General features: G+C 49.0%; 1 protein-coding gene across 10 annotated transcripts in view; it reads left to right on the forward strand.

Moving 5' to 3' along the window:
- The window catches only part of SPATA13 (spermatogenesis associated 13), a 266,585-nt gene that overhangs the window by 166,845 nt on the left and 80,465 nt on the right, over positions 1 to 19,275 (forward strand). For 3 of the 10 annotated variants that reach the window (XR_009005913.1, XM_057532937.1, XM_057532935.1), the window contains exon 1: positions 4,821 to 4,950. The exons of 3 other annotated variants lie outside the window; for them this stretch is intronic. Coding sequence is in view for 3 of the 7 variants with exons in the window: in XM_057532937.1 (XP_057388920.1) it covers positions 4,924 to 4,950 (27 nt within the window). In the remaining 4 variants the exon portion in view is untranslated. Of the gene's footprint in view, positions 1 to 22; positions 146 to 4,819; positions 4,951 to 16,906; positions 16,957 to 19,275 lie in introns of those variants that run through there. 4 more of the 10 variants (XR_009005915.1, XM_057532936.1, XR_009005916.1 and 1 more) reach the window with 3 other exon arrangements.

The following is a 19,275-nucleotide window of genomic DNA, read 5'->3' on the forward strand; positions in this document are numbered from 1 at the left end:
TGGGTTTTTGTGTTCTGTGCAGGACAAAGTTCAAAGCTCTGATAATTTCATGGTCTGAGCTCTCCTGATGAGTGACCAGGACCTAAAATAAATTCATCCCTACTGTGGTGTGACCTCGGTGGTGGCCTTTTGAAGACTTGGAAAGGTAGGATGGGTCCAGTCTGCCGTTTTTAAGTGAAATAGTTCTTTCGTTATCTTAATTGAGATCGGAGTGAAAGGAAAACCCATTGTTTTATTTTTGTTCTGAGTTTAAGGTCAAGTGGTAGCGTGTACCAAAAGTAAGCATTGCTTTACTGTTACAGAATTTGAGTGGATATATGAGTTGTTCCCCAGGAAATAAATCACGCCTTTCAGGGCAGGCGCTGGGAATCAGTCTTTCGAAAAGTGCATTCATTTTACATTATGTTTTGCTTCTCCAGGGGACCTACTCTGTAATTGTATTTGTTACCAATTTGGGCATTTCCCCCTTTTATGTAACTTAATATAAGCCTTTCCTAATAATGGAGATCAGAGCACCTCACTGTGACGTGTGTTTGTGGCGCTGAGTAGATGCTAGTTTGTGTGACCAAGGGCTATACAGTAAATGCTTTTGTTTATAACTGTTCCCAGCACACATGACAGGCACTAGGTAAAATTTTATTGCTTGCTTTATGAAAGATTTTTTTCACAAGGGATTTTATTTATTGGCAACGTTCTGCCATGAGTATGATTTTTTTAAGGGCCTATAATTTAGATTTTTCTGATTCAAGGCTATAATTTACTCTAAAGCTACTTGGAAATCCATTCTGTAAGAAATAAACCAATGCAGAGAATTAAGGGACTGAGATTTGCAAGGACCAAATTAAGTTAGGACTTTGATTTTACCTCTGGAAATAATTTACTTCTTCAATTTTGAGTCCATTAGTAGCCTGTCATTTTTGACATCATGATTATTGACAATTCTGCATATCTAGTCTTTGAATATGCTCTCATTTCAGAAACCTTAAGCAAATCATTGGTCTCAACATACAAGGCATGGCATTTTAGAGATCGTATGAGGCATTTTATTGAAAATTTCTGATTACCTGGATTTAACAGTTTCTTCCAGAGAAACAGAACTGAAATGAGAGAGTGAGAGAGACCGAGAAGTTGACTGGCTTTAAGGAATGAGCTCATACAGTTGCAGGGCTGGCAACAGCACAGTCTACAGGGCAGCTCGCCAGGCTGGAGAGTCTAGCAGGAGCTGATATCGCAGTCTTGCCCCAAAGGCAGTCTTGAGGCTGAATCCCTTTCTCTTTGGGAGACCTCAGTCTTTTAAGGCCATCTACTGATTGGATGAGGCCCACCCACATTATGGAGGGTCATGTCATCTGCTTGACTCAAAGTCTCCTGATTTAACTGTTCATCATATTTTTAAAAAGTGCCTTCACAGCAACATCTAGACTAGTGTTTGACCAAATAATTGATACCATGGCCCAGCCAAGCGGACACGTGACATTAACCATCACTGCCGCCAAGTGGGGAGATATGGATGTGACAGTTTACCTGTGTGGACGATAAAAAGTTCTCTTTCCTCCACCTGCTCACATGATGTGGAGTTAATTTCAAAGTAAAAGTGGAAAATTAGAAAGCTGGGGAGTAACCACAGGAAAATTCGATGCCTCACCAGTGATTAGAAACGAGAAGTGTGACTAAGGACAGGAGGGGAGGACACGTCAAGGATATGCCAATGTCACGTCCTGTGGGTGCAGGGGCTGAAAGTAGCCTTTAGACAGGGAAGGGTGTGCGAGGTGGAAGAGCAGGGGCAACGGCCCAGCGAAGGTGATGCCCCGGTGCCCCAGAGCCCCAGAGCCCCAGACCTGCACACAGACGGAAGCTCAACAACGCGCCCTGACTTAAGGCTCCAGCAGAAATGATTTTCGGTTGGCATCAGGGTCTGAGTCAGGCCGCTGTGCCCAGCCCCCTCGCTAGAGAGAAGTTACCTTTCAGGATTTTGCAGCCTTAAATTTCAGGAAGTGAAAGCAAAGCACAGTAATTGAGTGGGCACATTAATTTTCTGCATGGAAAACACAGGTTTTAGAGACAAGGGCTCCACGGGGCAATTTGTTTGAAATGGGCAACAGGACTATTGGAAAAAATCCATCAAATGGAGAGAAAAAGAAAGCAATTCCAAGAGATAGGGTAGGAAATCATAGTGCCTTTGGCTTTTGTGCGTCCTGGGGAAGTTCTAATTGGCTAATTTATCAAGAAAGCGATTCCATTTCCACAAAGTCACACTTCGTCTGCTGTTCAGTTAAAAGGGCCTTGGTGTGGGTCAGATGGGTAGGAGCGGGTTTGTGCAAACCGGGCAGAATCAACAAAGAGCTTTTTATTAATCCTTTTCCTTCGGGAGGCCCTTCCAGCAGACGCTGAGCTCTACATTGTGACACTTTGGCAGCAAACTCCTTTTTTCAAAGCAGCGTCACCTGTGCTGTCACTGGTCACAGGCTCCCAGGCTTTCAGACCCATGAATTCCTTCACTGTCCCAAGAAAGGGGAGAGTGCCAGACCTCTTTTTCTGACGCCTCAGGGTGTGCGGGGGCCATGCCCAGAGGCCACTGAGCTCGCTGTGGCCCCCGAGGGTCCGGTGGCTGCCTTTCTGAGTGGCCCCAGCTGGCTCTGGTTCTCAGCCAGCCGTGCTGCCCAGTGTCCCTGCGGCCTCCTCCTGCAGAGTCTGACAGAGGCCTGGAGAACAGCCGCCCATCTCCTCCCCCTGCGCTTACTTCTAGTCGATATAAATTTTTTTTTTTTAATAAATTTATTTATTTATTTATTTATGGCTGTGTTGGGTCTTCGTTTCTGTGCGAGGGCTTTCTCTAGTTGCGGCAAGCGGCGGCCACTCTTCATCGCGATGCGCGGGCCTCTCACTATCGCGGCCTCTCTTGTTGCGGAGCACAGGTTCCAGACGCGCAGGCTCAATAGTTGTGGCTCACGGGCCTAGTTGCTCCGTGGCATGTGGGATCCTCCCAGACCAGGGCTCGAACCCGTGTGCCCTGCATTGGCAGGCAGATTCTCAACCACTGCGCCACCAGGGAAGCCCTAGTCGATATAATTTGATGTAATTTGATGTACGTCATCCAGGTAGTGAAAGTATACTCCGGGTTAAATGGTGATCTCCGAACTTTCAAATCGACGGCCTCTTGTCCGTACTCCGGGATTCCCTGCAACCATGGCCTGTCGATCGGCCTCCTCGAAGCTCTGCTCGGTGGCCGCGCACCTGCCCGCCCGGCTCTGCCCGCCCCCGCTCCCCAGCGCGCTGAGGGCACGTCCTTCAGCATGTGGGGCCCTGGGGCCCTCCTCCCCTCAGCTCCAGCCGTTCACTCACTCCGCACATCCCGGGACACCGGGGGGGCTCTTCTGAGTCAGGAACCAGTTCTGTGCACGTCTTCTGTGGCAGCAGAGCCCAGCCACCAGCTCTCAGAGGGCCGTGTCCCCTGCCTCGGGCTCCAGGGGACAGAGATGGTCTGCCCACTCCCGGGGCCTGGTGGGGTGGCCGGGGTGGCGGGGAGCGCGGAGGATGTGTCTGGGGAGGAGAGGCGCGGGAGGCGGGTCTCGGCGGAGTTTGAGAGGCCCCGTGGCCGCGGAGGCCTCCGTGCGGGGGGACAGCACAGACCTGCGAGCCGCGGGCGGACTGAGGTGCAGGGCGTCCGCACGGGGCCGGATGAGACAGTCCTGTTCCGCCTGCTGCTTTCTGAACACCCGGCTCGGGGCCTCGCACGTTCCGGGAGTTCCTTATGGTTTGTGAAAGTCGGTGTGAGTCAGGGCGGGTGTGAACCATGAGGGCCCGAGGAGCAGGCTGCGGAGGTTGACTTTCGACCCGGGAAGGCACGGGAGTGTGGCAGGTGCTGGCTGTGACTGGGGACACACTTCAGGACCTTTCCCTGAGGACATGGCATTGAGTGCGGAATGGACGGAGAGCAGGAAAATGATCACAGCTCTTGGTGAGCAGTAGCGCAGCCCGAGGCCGGGGGCGTGGGTGTGGACGTGGACACAGGACCTGGGGGTGCGGGCGGGAGACCGGTGAGGACATGGCGGGGGGAACGTGGGGTGTTCTCCAGCCATGGGTGTGGACAGCGGGGAGAACAGGCAGTGTTAGCAGGGGACGCTGGAGGTTTCCTTGTCTCGGGGGCTGCTGAGAAGAGGCCGTGGGTCCTGGTGGAGATGCCCTGGTTCTTAGGAGAGTTCCTCCCCGAGCAGGGAAGGGGGCGCGGTGAGTGGCCCCTTGGGCGCACGGAGCTGGAGAAACCCCCGTGTGGAACAGAGGACAGCTGATGAGGAGGTGAATAGACGGGAGCAGCGCCAGGTAGAGCAGCGGCCGGGGCGTGCCAGGAGCCTGGGGAAGAGCGGGGGTCACGGTGTCCCAGGCTGCGGGGCAGTCGGGGGGGAGGTGGGGAGGGCGCCTTTGGTTTGGTGCCGGGCAGTAGCATGTCGGCAGTAGTATAGCAAGAGCGGTTTCCAAACGCAGCGAGGCAGCGGCAGGAATAAACGGGCAGCAGTTCCCCCCCACGGACAGTCCTCTGTCGAGGGCTCCGCACGCACACGCGTGCTGGGTGATGGAGCTACAGCGACAGGCAGGGCTCATGTAGCCTGGTCCCTCGTAGTGTTTCCGAGCAGCGAGGTGAGATGAGTCAGCAGGGAACGGGGATCCGCTGAGAGAAGTCCGGACGGGAGGGGTCCTGAGGACCGTAGGGACACAGGAGAGGGGCGGGAATTGGAGAAGAGAGTGTGGGGGCCTCAGCTGTGCGAGCGTCTGGTCCACCTTCCCACCTACAGGCCCTCGTTTCAGGCCCTGACGGCGCCTCATGGGTCTCCACTGCCTCTGGTTACGTGGACTCTGGCAGCTTCCCCCGAACATGGAGAGGGTCCTCGAAGAACAGATTCTAGAGTGGTGAGACCCCAGTTGTACATGGAGCTGAAATGCACGTTATGTCGGGTGAGTACCCGTAGACGCGGTGGTTTAAATGTGCATTTCTAGGTGTCCTGAACTTTGATCATTCAGAACAGGATTTTTTTTAAAAAAAAAAAGAAAGGAAAGCTCATGTAGCTAACATCACGCTGAGATTTCTCTTTCCCTTCTGGCCTGCAAGAGCAGGGCAGGACCTGGAGAGGAGAGTCCGGGCCTGTTGCTGGAGGAGGAGCAGCCCTGCGAGAGTCGGGACGTGGCCGGCGGGGGGGACGCGGCTCTTGATACTGCGGTAGTTGGTTCCTGTGGACATCTGAGTCGTTCACGGACCGTGGCGTTGGATCACTGATTTTTCATCCAACCTCCCCCTCACGTGACTTTTGAAAAGACAGTTACTTCACGTCTTCTTAACCTGTGGCCGTTTTCGAACTGTGGTCCTTTGATGACTGCATCGGTGATATTCAGACTGAGTTGGCCACTGTGCTGAGTTGGGTTTCTTCCGTGGCCGAATCACTTGTTTGCTGTTTACAAATTCTATCTGCTTAAGGTATGTGGAGTCTTGACTTCACCGGCTGGGCGTGAGTCAATGATTTCGTCTGTACTGTCCAAGGACAGCTGCAAGATGTTTGCCTGTTGGAGCAGGAGATAAACCAGTGCACCTTGTAAGGGTGAATTACGGCTAAATTTGTGGGAAGAGGGCAGTGTAGCTTTCTGAAAGTTTCCCCATCCCCTCCCTCCAGCGCCAGCCTCTGGCAACCACTGGTCTGCTTTCAGTCTCCATGGACTTGCCTGTTCTTGACATTTCATAGAAATGGGATCACATAGTATATGGGCTGTTGAGACTGGCTTCTTTCACTTAGGATAATATTTTCGGTGTTCATCCATGTGTAGTATGTATTAGTGCTTCTTCTTGTGGCCAAATAGTATTCAGATCTACGGGTACATTATATTTGGTTTATTCGTGCATCATTGGGTGGACGTGTGGTTTGTTTCCACTTTTTTAACTCTTAGGAATAATGTTGCTATAAACATTCATGCACAAGTCTTTGTGTAGACATGTTTGCGATTCTCTTGGGTAGATACCTAGGAGTGGAATTGCTGGGTCGTATGATAACTTTGTAGTTCATATTTTTTGAGGAACTGCCCAACTGCTTTCTAAAGTGGCTGCACCGTTTTACATCCCCATCTGCAGTGTAAGAGGGCTCTGATTTCTCCAACATCTTTGTCAACACTTGTTATTGTCGAGAACAATACAGTATTCTAGGAAACTCCTAATTATTCAGGCACTGATTATCTATGAGGTGGGTTTTCTAGGATTTTGGTTTCTCTTTCTTTGTCTTCCAAGCAACTGAACTGTTGGTTTCACTTCAGCAATATCTAGTTTCACTTCCCTGGGGATAGGAGGGAATGTGGGAGATGTTAAACTGGTTAATGTAGGTACATATTAACACCTGTTAATAAGTTGGCCAGAAAGGTTTAAGGAGAAAGGCTGACTGTGTTAGCTTACATGATATTTTGGATTAATGGCAAGTAGCTCTCTGTAGGACCGGGGCTGTGTCCTGAGGTACTGTGATAATTTATAAATTTTGTGTCTTCTTTAATGCAAGTATTGAAAATTAATTATTTTCCATATTATCTGAATGACCACTGTATAGGGGAAACCACAACTTAATTTTATCGCTTCTGTTTGCATTTGAATTTAATTTCCTGGTGCCAAGAAATTCAACTAAAGTGGTGGTACTTAATTTCATGCAGAGTTTTCAAGACATCTTAAGGGATCTGGGGTAATATTTCCAAGAGCTTCCTGTGTTACTCAAATGTGGTGAGGGGGTGTCATGTTCAGTACCTCTCCGGTGTTTTCTGTGAAGCCCCCGTAACGATGGTGAGCAGGAAGACACGCTCGCTCCAACGGGGTGAAGGCTTGGCGTCAAGAGGTCCTTCGCCAGCGAACATCACTGTGAGCTGTCAACTCCAGTCTTTAACAGTCGCGGAGTTTACATTCTGTCTCATGATGGGCACAGAATAGATAACTGACATTTATCTTACTATAAAACCAAGTCTTAAAAAACAAAAGATCAAATAAAAATAGCTGCACCTTTCCACAGCACACTAAAAAATGCTCCAGTTTACATAGAACACATTTTTACTCCATGCCATTCATTTATTTAATAAATGTTTATTGGTCCCTGAACTAGGGATAAAAAAGTATAGAGATGTTATCCCTAATTTTTTTTCTTGAAGGATTTCTTTTCTTTTTTTTAATCTGGATTTTTTTTATATTGATGTATAGTTGATTTACATTGTTGTGTTAGCTTCAGGTTTATAGCAAAGTGATTCAGTTATATATGTGTGTGTGTGTGTGTGTGTGTGTGTGTGTGTGTGTATGTATGTATATATTCTTTTTCAGATTATTTTCCCTTATAGGTTATTACAAAATACATACTGAATATAGTTCTCTGTACTATACAGTAGGTTTTTGCTAGTTATCTATTTTATATATAGTAGTGTGTATATGTTAGTCCTAAAAGATCCTGCGAGGTACTTGAGGAAACATCATTAAGACCTGATAGAAGAAATCAAGTCAACATGGAATGAAAAAGACGCAGGGGTGCTGTGGAGGAGATTTGGGGGCCGGGGGCTTAAATATTCGTGACTAAGTCATTGAAGATGACAGTTTACAGCTGAAGGGACCTGAGTTTGTGTTCCAAGTTCTCATGCTTGCTCTGTGACTTCTGTCAAGTGACCTGCTCTTTGTAAGCATCCCTTTGCTTCCCCCAAGGGATCAGGCATGGTTAAGTTCTTATTGGAAATTTCTGGAACCGGGACCATGCTGAGAGGCAGTGTGGTGTGGAGAAGAGAGAAGAGGTCAGGCTGCTCTCCTATCAGTGCCCAGCTCGGGCCTCCTGCTGGGAGCCCTGGACCCCCTGTGAGTCCCAGGACCCACTGTCCTCTGGGGGAAATGAAGGTAATTAGAGCTGCGTGTGGAGCAGAGACAAGAGTGACCAGACTGCACGGATCCTGCATCCGTGGGGGTATCCGATGTGGAATCGGGAGGGTGAGCAGAGCAGAGGGACGTTTCCAGAAGCTCTAGAAGCTAAGTAGGTCCATGTACTGTACTGCAATATAATATCAATACTAATAGCATAGAAAAATAAGAGATAACAAAGATAGCAAACACTTAGAGGGTAGAAAATCACAAAGAGGAGATGGGGATTTTGAGAATCATCACTCGGGGTTATGGCTTTTAAAGAGTCAAGTAAAGATGGCAGCTCATTTTTAAAACAACTCTGGTTTCCTCTTTGCCTGTTTGTTCAAACACAGGGATCATCTGTTACAATGTCTGGCACTTAATGTTCAATAAATGTTATTTGCTATCTAAAGAAATCAGCAGATCAGTAGGAAGCAGCATATTTTAAGAGACAATAATAGGCATGATTTCTAAATTAGACTAGAGTACTGGATTATCTAGAAAAAGAGAACCAATTTGAGGAGAAAGAGTCCAGGTTGAAATAAGCAACCAGCTGCCTGTGTAGGTGGGCAGTGGTCAGATATATTGGAAAAGTGGAACTTGGTTATTTAGAAATCTTAACTTTGTGATAAAACTTTCTGTTGTTTTTGTTTTTATTATAACTGCTACAAAATCTACAATATTTGTATTATAAAACAGTTACGAGTATATGATAACAGTGACAAAAACTGTGACATAACACAGACTCGGTAGAAGATTATAAGGATGAAAAGAGTAATGGGACAGTGGTGATTGACTATAGATTAAATGTATCAAGGTACAATTTTCGAAGTGTTAAAACGTGACTAGCCCACAGATCCATTGTGAGCTTGTGTGAAAGACATCTAGCTGGTGAGTGAGGGCAGGGGTCGGGGTGCCGAGGATCAGAGCATTAGACCGACCGTCTGGCAGGAAAGGCTGAAAGGTTTGCTAAGTTGGAGACAAAACCAGTTAATGCCTTACAGGCAGTAAAACCGTGACCTTTGTGGTTATCTTTTCTGCATGGCAGAAATAATTTGCATCTCTACTGGCCACAGATAATCTGCAAATTAATCTGTAACTTACCAGATCAGCACAAAATAGCACGTCAAAATAAGGCACATTCTCCTAGAGAATGAAATGGCCTTTGGGTGGTCCTGTTGGACCTGCTCTGGTGTGAAAGGTGCCACCCTTTGCTGGGTTTCCATTTCTGGATGTTTAAAATGTGTATAAGGATTAGAGAGGGACCATTAATATCACTGAAATTACCAGGATGCCTGGGACTCAGCGTGCACGGGGTGTCCTGGGGGCAGGTCTTTGTCCCTGGCTCAAGCCGCCCAGTGACATGGATTCGGTTTCCTGGAAGCAGAGCCCTTGTTCTTCCAGCTCCTCCCCTCCCCCACCCCATCCTCTCCTCTTCACTTCTTTTGTTTCTAAACTGACTGTACTCAGCATCAGGTCCTCACAGCCTCCCTGCCCCGGTACAGGCAGGGACTCAGGAATAAAGCAGCAGGCCTATTTCAGAGACAGATGGCTTTGCTGGATGTTCTGGAAACAAGAAAAAAATGGCTAGCGGTCTCTCAAACCCTTTGTCATGAAATCCTTTAGACTCAGTAACAACGTTGCAGGCGTCTCCCACCGGGGCCTGGGTACGTGTGGTTCGATGCCCGGTTAAGTCTGCTGAAGTGTGGTCTGGGGTCACCGTGGAAGCACTGTGCTGCCTCAGTCTTGGGGCAGCTCAGTTCACGCCAGTTTCCTAAGTTAAGTCTTGCGGGAACTTAAAACTGGACGTCTGGCTCAGCAAGTGAGCAGGTGCATTTGTTCCAGTCTCTTCTCCTTGTCCTTGCTCTGCAAAGCCCGGAGCTGTGTGGCCTGTCCCACCTGTGGTCACGAGGATGTGGACGCTGGGAGGTGACAGGGGCTCAGCAGAGTCAGAGGAGCTTTAACCAAGTGATGACCCAAGGGCGTCCGCGGTGGGCGATGCCCTCCCCAAAGGGCCCTGTCTGCTGTTTATGGAAGGATTGTATTTTTAGGAGATGTAATATGTATTTTCAGGATCACCAAACCGTAAAGGTGGAGGAAACCTCAGAGGTGATGGATCCAGCCCCCAGGCCCTCTGCGGTCTGTGGGGTCTGTGGCCGCTGGGCCGTCCTGGGGGCTAGACGCATGTTCCTGATTCCTTGATTGTTCGTAAATTCTTTGTCCCAGAAGGAAAGCAACCATATTCTATGCACTGATTCTCCCAGAGGGTGCACATGTGAATAAATCTGTACTCTTTCCCTAGGAAAATCCCTAAAATTTGTGTTAAAAGCTGAGTATCCCAGGATCCTTCTACTGTTTGTGAAAGGACGTGGGTACCAGGTCATTGTCCAAACCGATCTGCAGTGTGTCTGTTCTTTTAAGACGTGGTGCTTAGAACTGGATGTATTATCCCAGGTTAACTGGCCAGTGTACGGGTTAAGGGAGGGCTGGGAAAGACCGTTGCCTCTTTGATCGAGCTCGGCTCCTATCCTGTGCGTGGAGTTGAATGTACTGGAATTTCTGAGAGTCGCGTGACAATGTCGGATCACAGTGGCCACCCGGCTTTCTACATCTTTGGGTTCTTTGTGTCAAGTAGTCCCATCTTAGCCATGTATAGGTAATTTTTAAACCTATTTTTTTTAAACCGTGAATAGTTATGATGGTAAGCAACACCATTAATAATAATATAGGAGTTTTATCAGACAGAAAGAGTAGCATGATGGTTACTAGCCTAGCACCGGAGTCAGACTGTCTATGGGTTCAAATCCTATCTCCTTTGTTTATTACTATATGACCTAGAGATAATTCGGTGGGATTGTGCCTGTAAGGTACTTCCCAGGGCTCCTGGCACGTGGTCAGTGATCTGAATGGGAGCGGTTATTCTCTTTGCCCAACTCCTCTGAGCTCTTCAACAGGCATTTTGCTATTTAACCCAACTCCAACTTGAAGAATACCATTATTTTCCCCCTTTTTCCAGATGGGGGAACTATGTCACTTGTTCAGGGCTATATGGCTGCTGAATCTGCAGTAGGAATTTGAACACGGGTCTGTCTGATGCCAAGTGATTGGTACAGCTACTTAGTCCTATTAGATATGTTATTTTTATTAGTATTTGCTGACTCATCCTTCTAACACTGGTATATCTTCTAAAAGACAACTTCATTAAATATTTAATTTATACAAAGAATATTTGTAACATGTATAAGTTTAACAACCCCTCCTGAGAGGTAACCATCACTCTGAATTTTGGGCTTATCACTCCTTAACTTTGCATTATTGGTTTTCCACATAGATAAATATTCCTCAGTAATACTTTATTCTTTATAATTTCCTAGTTGAATAAGCATAACGTTTGAGATGTGACTATAAGGCAGTTGTTTTTCCTGCTCCCCATGGGGCCTGTGAATTAATTCTGTGCTTCTTTCCTTCCCTGACCTCCATGAAAACCCAGGTAGGTCCCCTGACTCCCCCTGTCACTTGTGGGTCATAAGAATCTCACAGTCACTTCCAGTTTAAACAAACTACTCACTTCTGCAATTAAAATGGTCGGTTTCCTGTAATAATCCAACTTGAACCTTGTGCTAAAGTCGAGGCTCTTGACCTGGCACCTCCCTGCCTCCCTCCACCCAGAATATGGCAGGTACCCCAACCCTTTTTCTTCCGTGTGAACTTTAAAATCAGCAGGTTGGGGTGACACACACAGAGTTTGGACGTTGATGGAGGTGTTCTTGAGTCTTGGTGACGTAATGGTGCTGGTTCTCCCTTTACAAGACCTTGGTCAGGTGAGCACGATCACTGACTCAAGGGGCAGGTTTCTGGGCACTTACCTGGATGAGCGGGGACCCTCTGTGTTGTGCATAAAGCTCTCAAGCAGGAAAGGTCTGTGTCACTGGCTTGACCGTCCCACTTACTAAACAGCTCTTTGTTTCTTTATGTTTTAAATTTATACCCTTTTTTAGAGTCGTTTTAGGTTTACAGAAGAATTGATCAGCAAGTACAGTTTTCTCAAACACCCCTCTGCCTGACATACGGTTTCCCCCTGCTGGTAACATCTCACATCGGCCTGGCACCGTTGTTCCAATCCGCAAGCTGACACACCTTGTCATCACCAGGGTCCGTGGTTTACATTAGGGTTCACCCCCGGGGTTGTCCATTCTGAGTCTGCACGAGTGCATAGTGACAGGTAGCCGCCATGACAGCGTCACACAGAGTGGCTTCACTGTCTGAAAAATCCTCTGTGCTCCGCCTGTTCCTCCCTCCCCCACCTTAACCCCTGGGAACCACTGATCTGTTAATTGTCTCCATGGCTGTGCCTTTTCCAGAATGTCATATAGTTGGAACTATCCAGTATGTGGCTTTTTTGGATTGGCTTCTTTCACTTAGCTTTATGCTTTGGGGGTTTCTCCATGTTTTTTTTTTCAAATGGCTGGTAGCTCAGCTCTTTTTAGCACTGAATACTATTCTGTCATCTGGATGCACCATAGTTCATTTCTCTAGTCACCCCCTGAAGGTCATCTTGATTGTTTCCAAGTTTTGGCGACTGTGAATAAAACTGCTATAAACATGTCAGCTATTTCGATTTGTTCTCTTGGGTAAAATGAGACATTGGACAAAACTCTTTATCGCTTCCAACCCTCAGAAATCCCGTCTGTGAAGATGGCTGAGAACTAGGAACAGGACCAGGAGGGTGGGAGACATTGTGGTCCCCAAGAGGAGGAGACGCGGGAGGGGAAGAAGGGGGAAGACGGGCTGGACGGAGCCGAGAGCGTGAGGATGGGGATGAAGTCTTTCAAAATGGAAAACAAAACCCAGAGCAGCAGACAGTGGAGGTGGAGGAGCTCTGGGGCTGCTGGGTTTACGGGACTAGTTTTCAGCCTGTAACTGATGTCACGCGTGGAGCTGGCCAGGAGGGTCTGGGACGTGGGCAGACATGGTGAATGCTCCTGCTTAGCGGGGCGGGGGCTGAGGGTGGTGTCACATCAGCCGAAACGCAGCAGCCCCGCCGTCCGGGCCCTGGCGCCCACGCGGGCAGCCCCTCTCGATGCCCAGGGAGATGGTCCCTCCTGCGTGCACGCCTGGAGGGCCCGCCGGCCCGGGAGCCTGGCTTTCAGAGGAGAAGCGTTGGCTCATACCCAGTTTTGAGAGCTCCTGGTTGCTTTGCTGTGAGGGTCTCTCTCGTGGCTTATTCGCTGCTGGGCACAGGAAGGTCAAAGGAAGGGAGTGTAATTTAGGAAGTCCAAACAGGCAAACACTGAGCAATCAAAATCTTCGTTTTAAAGTCCCTAAAAAGAGTGATGCAAGAACCATCAGGAGAGAAGGCCTTTCCTGAGGACGGAAACCTTGTGACTCTTCCGAGTTGGGGACTTGGGAAGTTACTGTGGCTCTTTTGACCGACATTCATGCTCTGGATACTTAGAGTAAATACACGCTTTGCCTTGAATTATGTGTCTACATCCTCTTCAGAATGTTTATTAGACTATTCCCGAGGCCATTATGCTTAATATCATCAATTTTGTGCTTTTAACAGCTTTACTAATATAATCTACCTACCATAAAATTCACTCACTGCAATTGTACGATTCAGTTATTTTTAGTAAGTTTTACAGAGCTGTGCAACCATCATCCCCAGAAGGACCCTCGTGGCCGTTTTAGTCACTGCTTGTTTCCTCCCCAGCCCCCGGCTACAGCCCTCGACTTGCTGGGTAGAGTCACCCTTCCGGGACACCTCAGTGTCGCCAGAACCCAACAGCATGCCATCTCTGTGCTGTCTTCCTTCACTTCGCCCTTTAAGGCTTCATTTAGCTTTTGAAGTCTGTCCATGTTGTAGTAACATTTATTTTTATACAGTTACAATAAGTAACTCTATAATACTTGACTCCTATATTCTTTGCTACATCTGAGTGTATTCTTCCTTTTAAAAGATAATCAGTTTGCTGTGTGTTTGCAAGTTTGTTTCTTAATTCTTCGAGGATTCAGTTTCAGAAGGACATGAATAATTGCATTGTGGAGAAGAGTTTGATCTTCCTGTGATGGGGCCCCCAAGCCCTTTTATGGTTGTAAAGCCGCACAGTCACCCTAAATAGGTGGCCAACAGCCGTAAATATTTTGCCCATGATCATAAAGGGGTGCTGGTCCCACAGGGAACAGCACGTTCTTGAGACCAGCCTGGGACAAGTGTCTCTTCTGCACCCGAGCGGACGGGGCACCCGGCCAGCAAGCTCGTACAGCCCAGTCCTGGGCCGGGGGGGACCCAGCCAGCACGGTCCATAGACCCCCCAGCACTGGCCTCCATCAGAGACCTAATAAGTTCCTGTGTTTTAGCTTCACCTGTACTTTGAGGTACAATATTAGAATGCTCCTGTGACTTTGTGTGTGTGTTCAAATTGGGGAAGAAAGTTAAAATTGGGGTTTAATACCTGAAGGGAGTAGGAGGAAGGATCTCGCAAGGTAACAGACAACAGAGCTACTATTCCTGTCAGAAGACACAGGTGGGGACACTGACAGCTCTCATTAGACCGGTTTTGTCTTTTCTGCGTCTCCACATACATCTCTAATGATTGGAGATCAGAAATTTTCACTGCGCAAAGGTAACAAAGCCCCCCACCGGAGATGAGAACAGTGGAAGGAACTCCACCAGTTTTGTGCGCTAAAGCATCCCCGAGCTTGTCCACTCTGGCCGTAGAGTGGCTGAGAAGGGAACAGTAAACCCTCACTTATTTAGGAGTTAGTAAACGGCCCCTGGAATCGTGCACGGGTTTATTCTGTGAGGACTTCCGAAGAGCACCCGTTTGGAGTTGGCTCTTTGCAGAGGACGCTTCTGGGCAGGATGTGGATTGGTGCCTGGCCATCCTCACCCCTCAGCAGGAAAGGAAGCCATGCCAACATTGCGGCTTTTTCCATCTTTTTCTCAGTTCATCACAGACACGAGCTTCGTTTCATTGTCTGTTTTGGTGACGAGTCAGGTGTCAGATTCAGCAAAGGGCAGACCTCCCTGGCCCTTTGCGTGGTGTCCCTGAATTCCGTTGTCAAGGATGGGCCATGGGTCCCTATGTGGGTCTCCGAGTGTGACCAGCGGGTGACAGTCACGTGTGTGTTGGAAGAGCCTGATCTCAGTAACATGGGGCCTTCCCTTCATTCCAGGGCCAGTTCCTAAAGGCGAGAAATTGGGATACGGAATTGTTTGCAGCTTAAATTCAGTGGCCCCCTCCAAGTTTCAGACTTATTTCTCATTTTTCTAGGTAGAGAGGTGGGAAAAGAAGCCAGAAAGATTTTTTTGGATGTTACAGTGCCCAGTTACTTCAGGAGAAGGACCTGGCAGCCTCTCCCACAGGGTAAGGTTGCTTTGAAGGCATCCAGACTCAGTGTTTACAAGGAAGCCCTGAATGTTTCATCAGATAGTTACTGAGCTGCTGATAGCTGCCTGCCACTCTGTGTCCGTGTGGACGCTAAGGGCAATGAGGACAGGCCCGTCCTCAAGGACACATGCACGTTCCTGAGTGAGCCACTCCCAGAGTCGGTCATGAAGGCCCCGTCGGGGGAGGTGCCGTCCAGGCTCATCTCTGCTGCGAGCAGGTTCAACCCTGGTCCAGAGGGTCCCAAACTTCCTTAGTCCATGTGTCCTGGTTTCTCAGAAAGTCTCTTATGCAGCCCCTCGGCCAAAAGAAACACCTAAATATTCCATTTATTAAGTAGTTTTTAACTAGCCATCCAGAGAAGACTGTTTCTAAGTGTAGAGAGAGAAGAAAATTAGAAATTCGTCTGCTTGGTTTAGTTTGAAGGCAAGCAGAAGTCTCAACATGAATACACACTTTTTGCTGAAGACTGGATATAGGGGTTTTTTTAACCTAAGGTTTTACAAAATTATGTGGAAGACACAGTACTCCCAGAAAATAGGAATCTCTGATGATGTTTTTCTTGTTTTCTGGACAAGATTATAATCTCCTGCAGAACAGGCCTGTGTGGACCTTGGCGTCAGTACCAGTGAGCTCTCAGCACACACGCAGGGACCTGTTATGACAGCGATAGACGCAGTGAGAAGTGTCCCAACCCTAACCGAGGGGATCAAGAGCTATCCTTAGGGCCAAGGCAGACTTAGGAATTCAGCTTGAAAATGCAGTGTGATCGCCAAAACATCAACAGTAATTGTCGTAAAGGCCCAGGTTCCTGTTTCTCTGTTAAAACCCAGTTATGTTCTCAGTTGTCTCCAGAGGACAGGGGCTTTGACTTCATTTAATTTCTAATTTTAGAAGATTGGTTGAAACTCAGTTGTCACACTTAAGGCGTGGGGCGAGGGAATGAAAGACGGAAAGACGGTTCTTGCCAAGGGCAAGTCAGCAGAGTAAAATGCGGACCTTTGTCAGGTGCTCCCACCTTCCATCAGCTTCAGTTCTGGCACTGATGTCACTTCTGAAGGAGCCCGTCCAGGTGTCATAATGATGCAGACTTCATTACGATTGCTTGTTTAATCGTGTGTCTCCCCCGTGGGATAGAGGTCTGGGGTGTCTGAGACGGTGTCTGCTGTTCCCCGCTCTCCTCCCCCGTCTGTCCCGACACCAGTCAGACAGGAGGCGTCAGGGGAACCTCCTGGAACGATGGAAGGAACGGATGATGCCTCACATGAGGTTCTTTCTTGTTACCAGATGAAGTTTCAAAACAAGCCGCAGGAAGCCCATTTAAATGGAAGCCATCGGTGCTTCTGCACTCAGGTGATGCCATTACCTGCACGTGGCCCTGAGCTGCTTGTGTCACCACCTGGAAGCAGTGAGGACAGATTTCTGCCAAAGCACAGCTTCTTGCATCAGAGCGTTCGGTCTAGGAGGGATGACGGGGACTGCTGTATCATTACAGTTCTGAAATGATTGTTAGCAAAGAAATGAACCAGCAGACTTTGGCAGGGTGTTTTTTTTGCAGGGGACGTGTGAGGCCAGAGGAGGCCAAGGACAACCCACCTGTTCCCAGTACCGCAGAGGGGCTTTCCCATCCTTCGTCTACTTCTGCTACCATACGAGCCCCTAAGCCAAAGAAATCAGGTTCATCTTTTTATTAATTCCTATTATGAATTGAGTATAATACACTAAAAATTAACGATAATTAATATAGCGAGCACATTCCTTACTATTGGTAACATAGTTTATTTACATTAGGAATTAAGGGGGGTTGAGCAGATGACAGAATCTTACAAGAAAATGTGTTTTAAATTCTGAACAATTGACTTCTACATTGACATTCAGAATACCACGTGTCCAAATTGGAGATGTCAGTTACTTACAAGTCATAGTCAGGGTTGAAAGGAGTCCTGAAGCATATATTATCCATCTGTAGGGAGAAAAGAACTAGTTTAAAAATGAAATAATGGCATTTCCCCCACATCCACGTTTAGACATCCCTTCTCTGGTCCTTCACTGCGGTCTGGCAGTGACCTTTGACTGGGTAGGCTGGCTGGAGGGCGGAGGAGGTGCTCCGATCTTGGATCACAAAGCAGTGACCTGTGCAGGTGGGGCCTTTTCTGCACCCCCATGGACCCCATGGGAGATGCTACTTTTGCCTCAGTCCAGATTCGCCTCTAAGAGGCTTACATCCATTGAATTTCCAACAGAGAAGTATTGCACTTCTTTCTGATCTATAAATTTGATGTAGAATTCCATTTCCTGTTTACCTTTTTCACATTAACCTATAACGATAAAATGTATGCTTTACAGGGAGAGGTGTCCTGTTATGAGCGTGACTGATATTCCAATGAAAATATTCTGTTTGGGATGCATTTGCTTCTCCTGACAACCTGTGAGGTGCTCTCAGGGGTGTTGGGATCCTGTTACCCCAGCCCGGGGACCCCCTAACTCTCTGAGGCTGGTCTCACCGAGGAATGCGCCTGGCCTTGTCTGTGGTCGCTGGGTCCTTTGCAGCGGCTCTTGGGGGCGGGGCGGGGAGCAGACCTGTGTCCTTTCTTGGTCGCCTGGGGCTCACCTTCCCCGAGCCTCCTGGGAAGTCGCCCCACCTTGCTCATCTCCCCCCTTCCTCCACTCTCCTTTTTTTAGGTTCAAGATAGTTCCGTCTTTGTTATTCTTTAGTGTTTTTTTAGCACCTAAACTGGTTTTGAACTTTTCACGAAAGACAGAATATAAAGCTCGTTTCATGTCAGGTCCTCTGAGCGTCTGACATATTTAGAACCTTATTAAGCTTCGTGTCAAGGGAGCTGTGTCAGTGGGGTGTGATGCCGGGGCTTTCCCGAGTCTGACACATGCTCCTGTCTTCCGTTGGGCTTCCGGAAGCTTCTGACATGAGAGCGCCAGAAGCATCCCGTCGGGTGAATGGAGCTGAGGAGCGGGACGGAGGCACCTGGTGGCCAGTCTCCCCACGGGCAGAGCTGGAGGCTGGCTGAGGTTGGGCGTGTGAGCGCCCGCGGGTTAGGCGGACAGGCGGGGGAGGAGGTCAGAGCTGAACCTGGGAGGAGAGGAAGATGCCCGCGGGCTGCGTCTGGGGGGTAAGATTAGGGGACGGAGCTCTTCGCACGGCCTGTCTCCTGCACTGCTAGATGGTGGGCTGGTAGAGAGAGTGGGCGCAGGAGGGGCGTCACCCATCGCTGTCCGGGGAGGGCTTGGTGTGCGCAACCCCGGGAGCGGCGCCCTTCCTGTAGCAGGGGGCCGTGGCAAAGGAGCCGAGCGATGCAGCAGGCCACACGATCCCATGGAAGCTTCTGGCCCAAGTCTCTGTCGTAGAGAGAATGGTAAAACCCCAAAGAAGCTGCCGAGGAGCTCTCCTGAGTTGCCTGCGGGTCCCTTTCCGAAGGAGAAACGTGACCTGAGAAGTTGGCACTGAGCGAGGGCCTGAGACACGTGTGGCGTTTTTCTCCGTCAAGGTTTCCTCGCCCTGGGGGCCTGGGGGCTGAGCCGCAGGAGAGGGAGGCCGGGCCCCCTGAGTAGAGGAGGTCTCCTTTGTGCTCGAGCACAGTGTCTGAGGCCCTCAGCGTCCCTTCTTCAAGCCTCAGAGGGGCCGCTGATGTCCCCTGGGGCGGGCTCGTCACAACAGGCCCTCCTGGAACAGAGTGGCCCCGGCGCAGCTCCTGTGGGGCTGGCCCCCCCCCCCCCCCCCCCGCTGTGGAGGCATGGTTGCGGGCGCCTGCTCAGGGACAGTGGCTGGTCGCCTCTGCTCCGTTCACGTGGGTACCCGGCGTGCCTCCTGCGGGATGACGTCCGTGAAACAGCAGCCAGACGTCAGCTCCGTGAGAAGAAGACGTTTCAATTCGACAGACAGGGCATTTCAGCAACTGCTTTGCTGCGAACAGTGTGGGGACGCGGGATGCCAACTGAACAGCGCAGGGGAAGGTGTTCCCTGGACCCCTGTCCGCAGTG

This window comes from Balaenoptera acutorostrata, chromosome 18, assembly GCF_949987535.1.
Source record: "Balaenoptera acutorostrata chromosome 18, mBalAcu1.1, whole genome shotgun sequence".
Lineage (NCBI taxonomy): Eukaryota > Metazoa > Chordata > Mammalia > Artiodactyla > Balaenopteridae > Balaenoptera > Balaenoptera acutorostrata.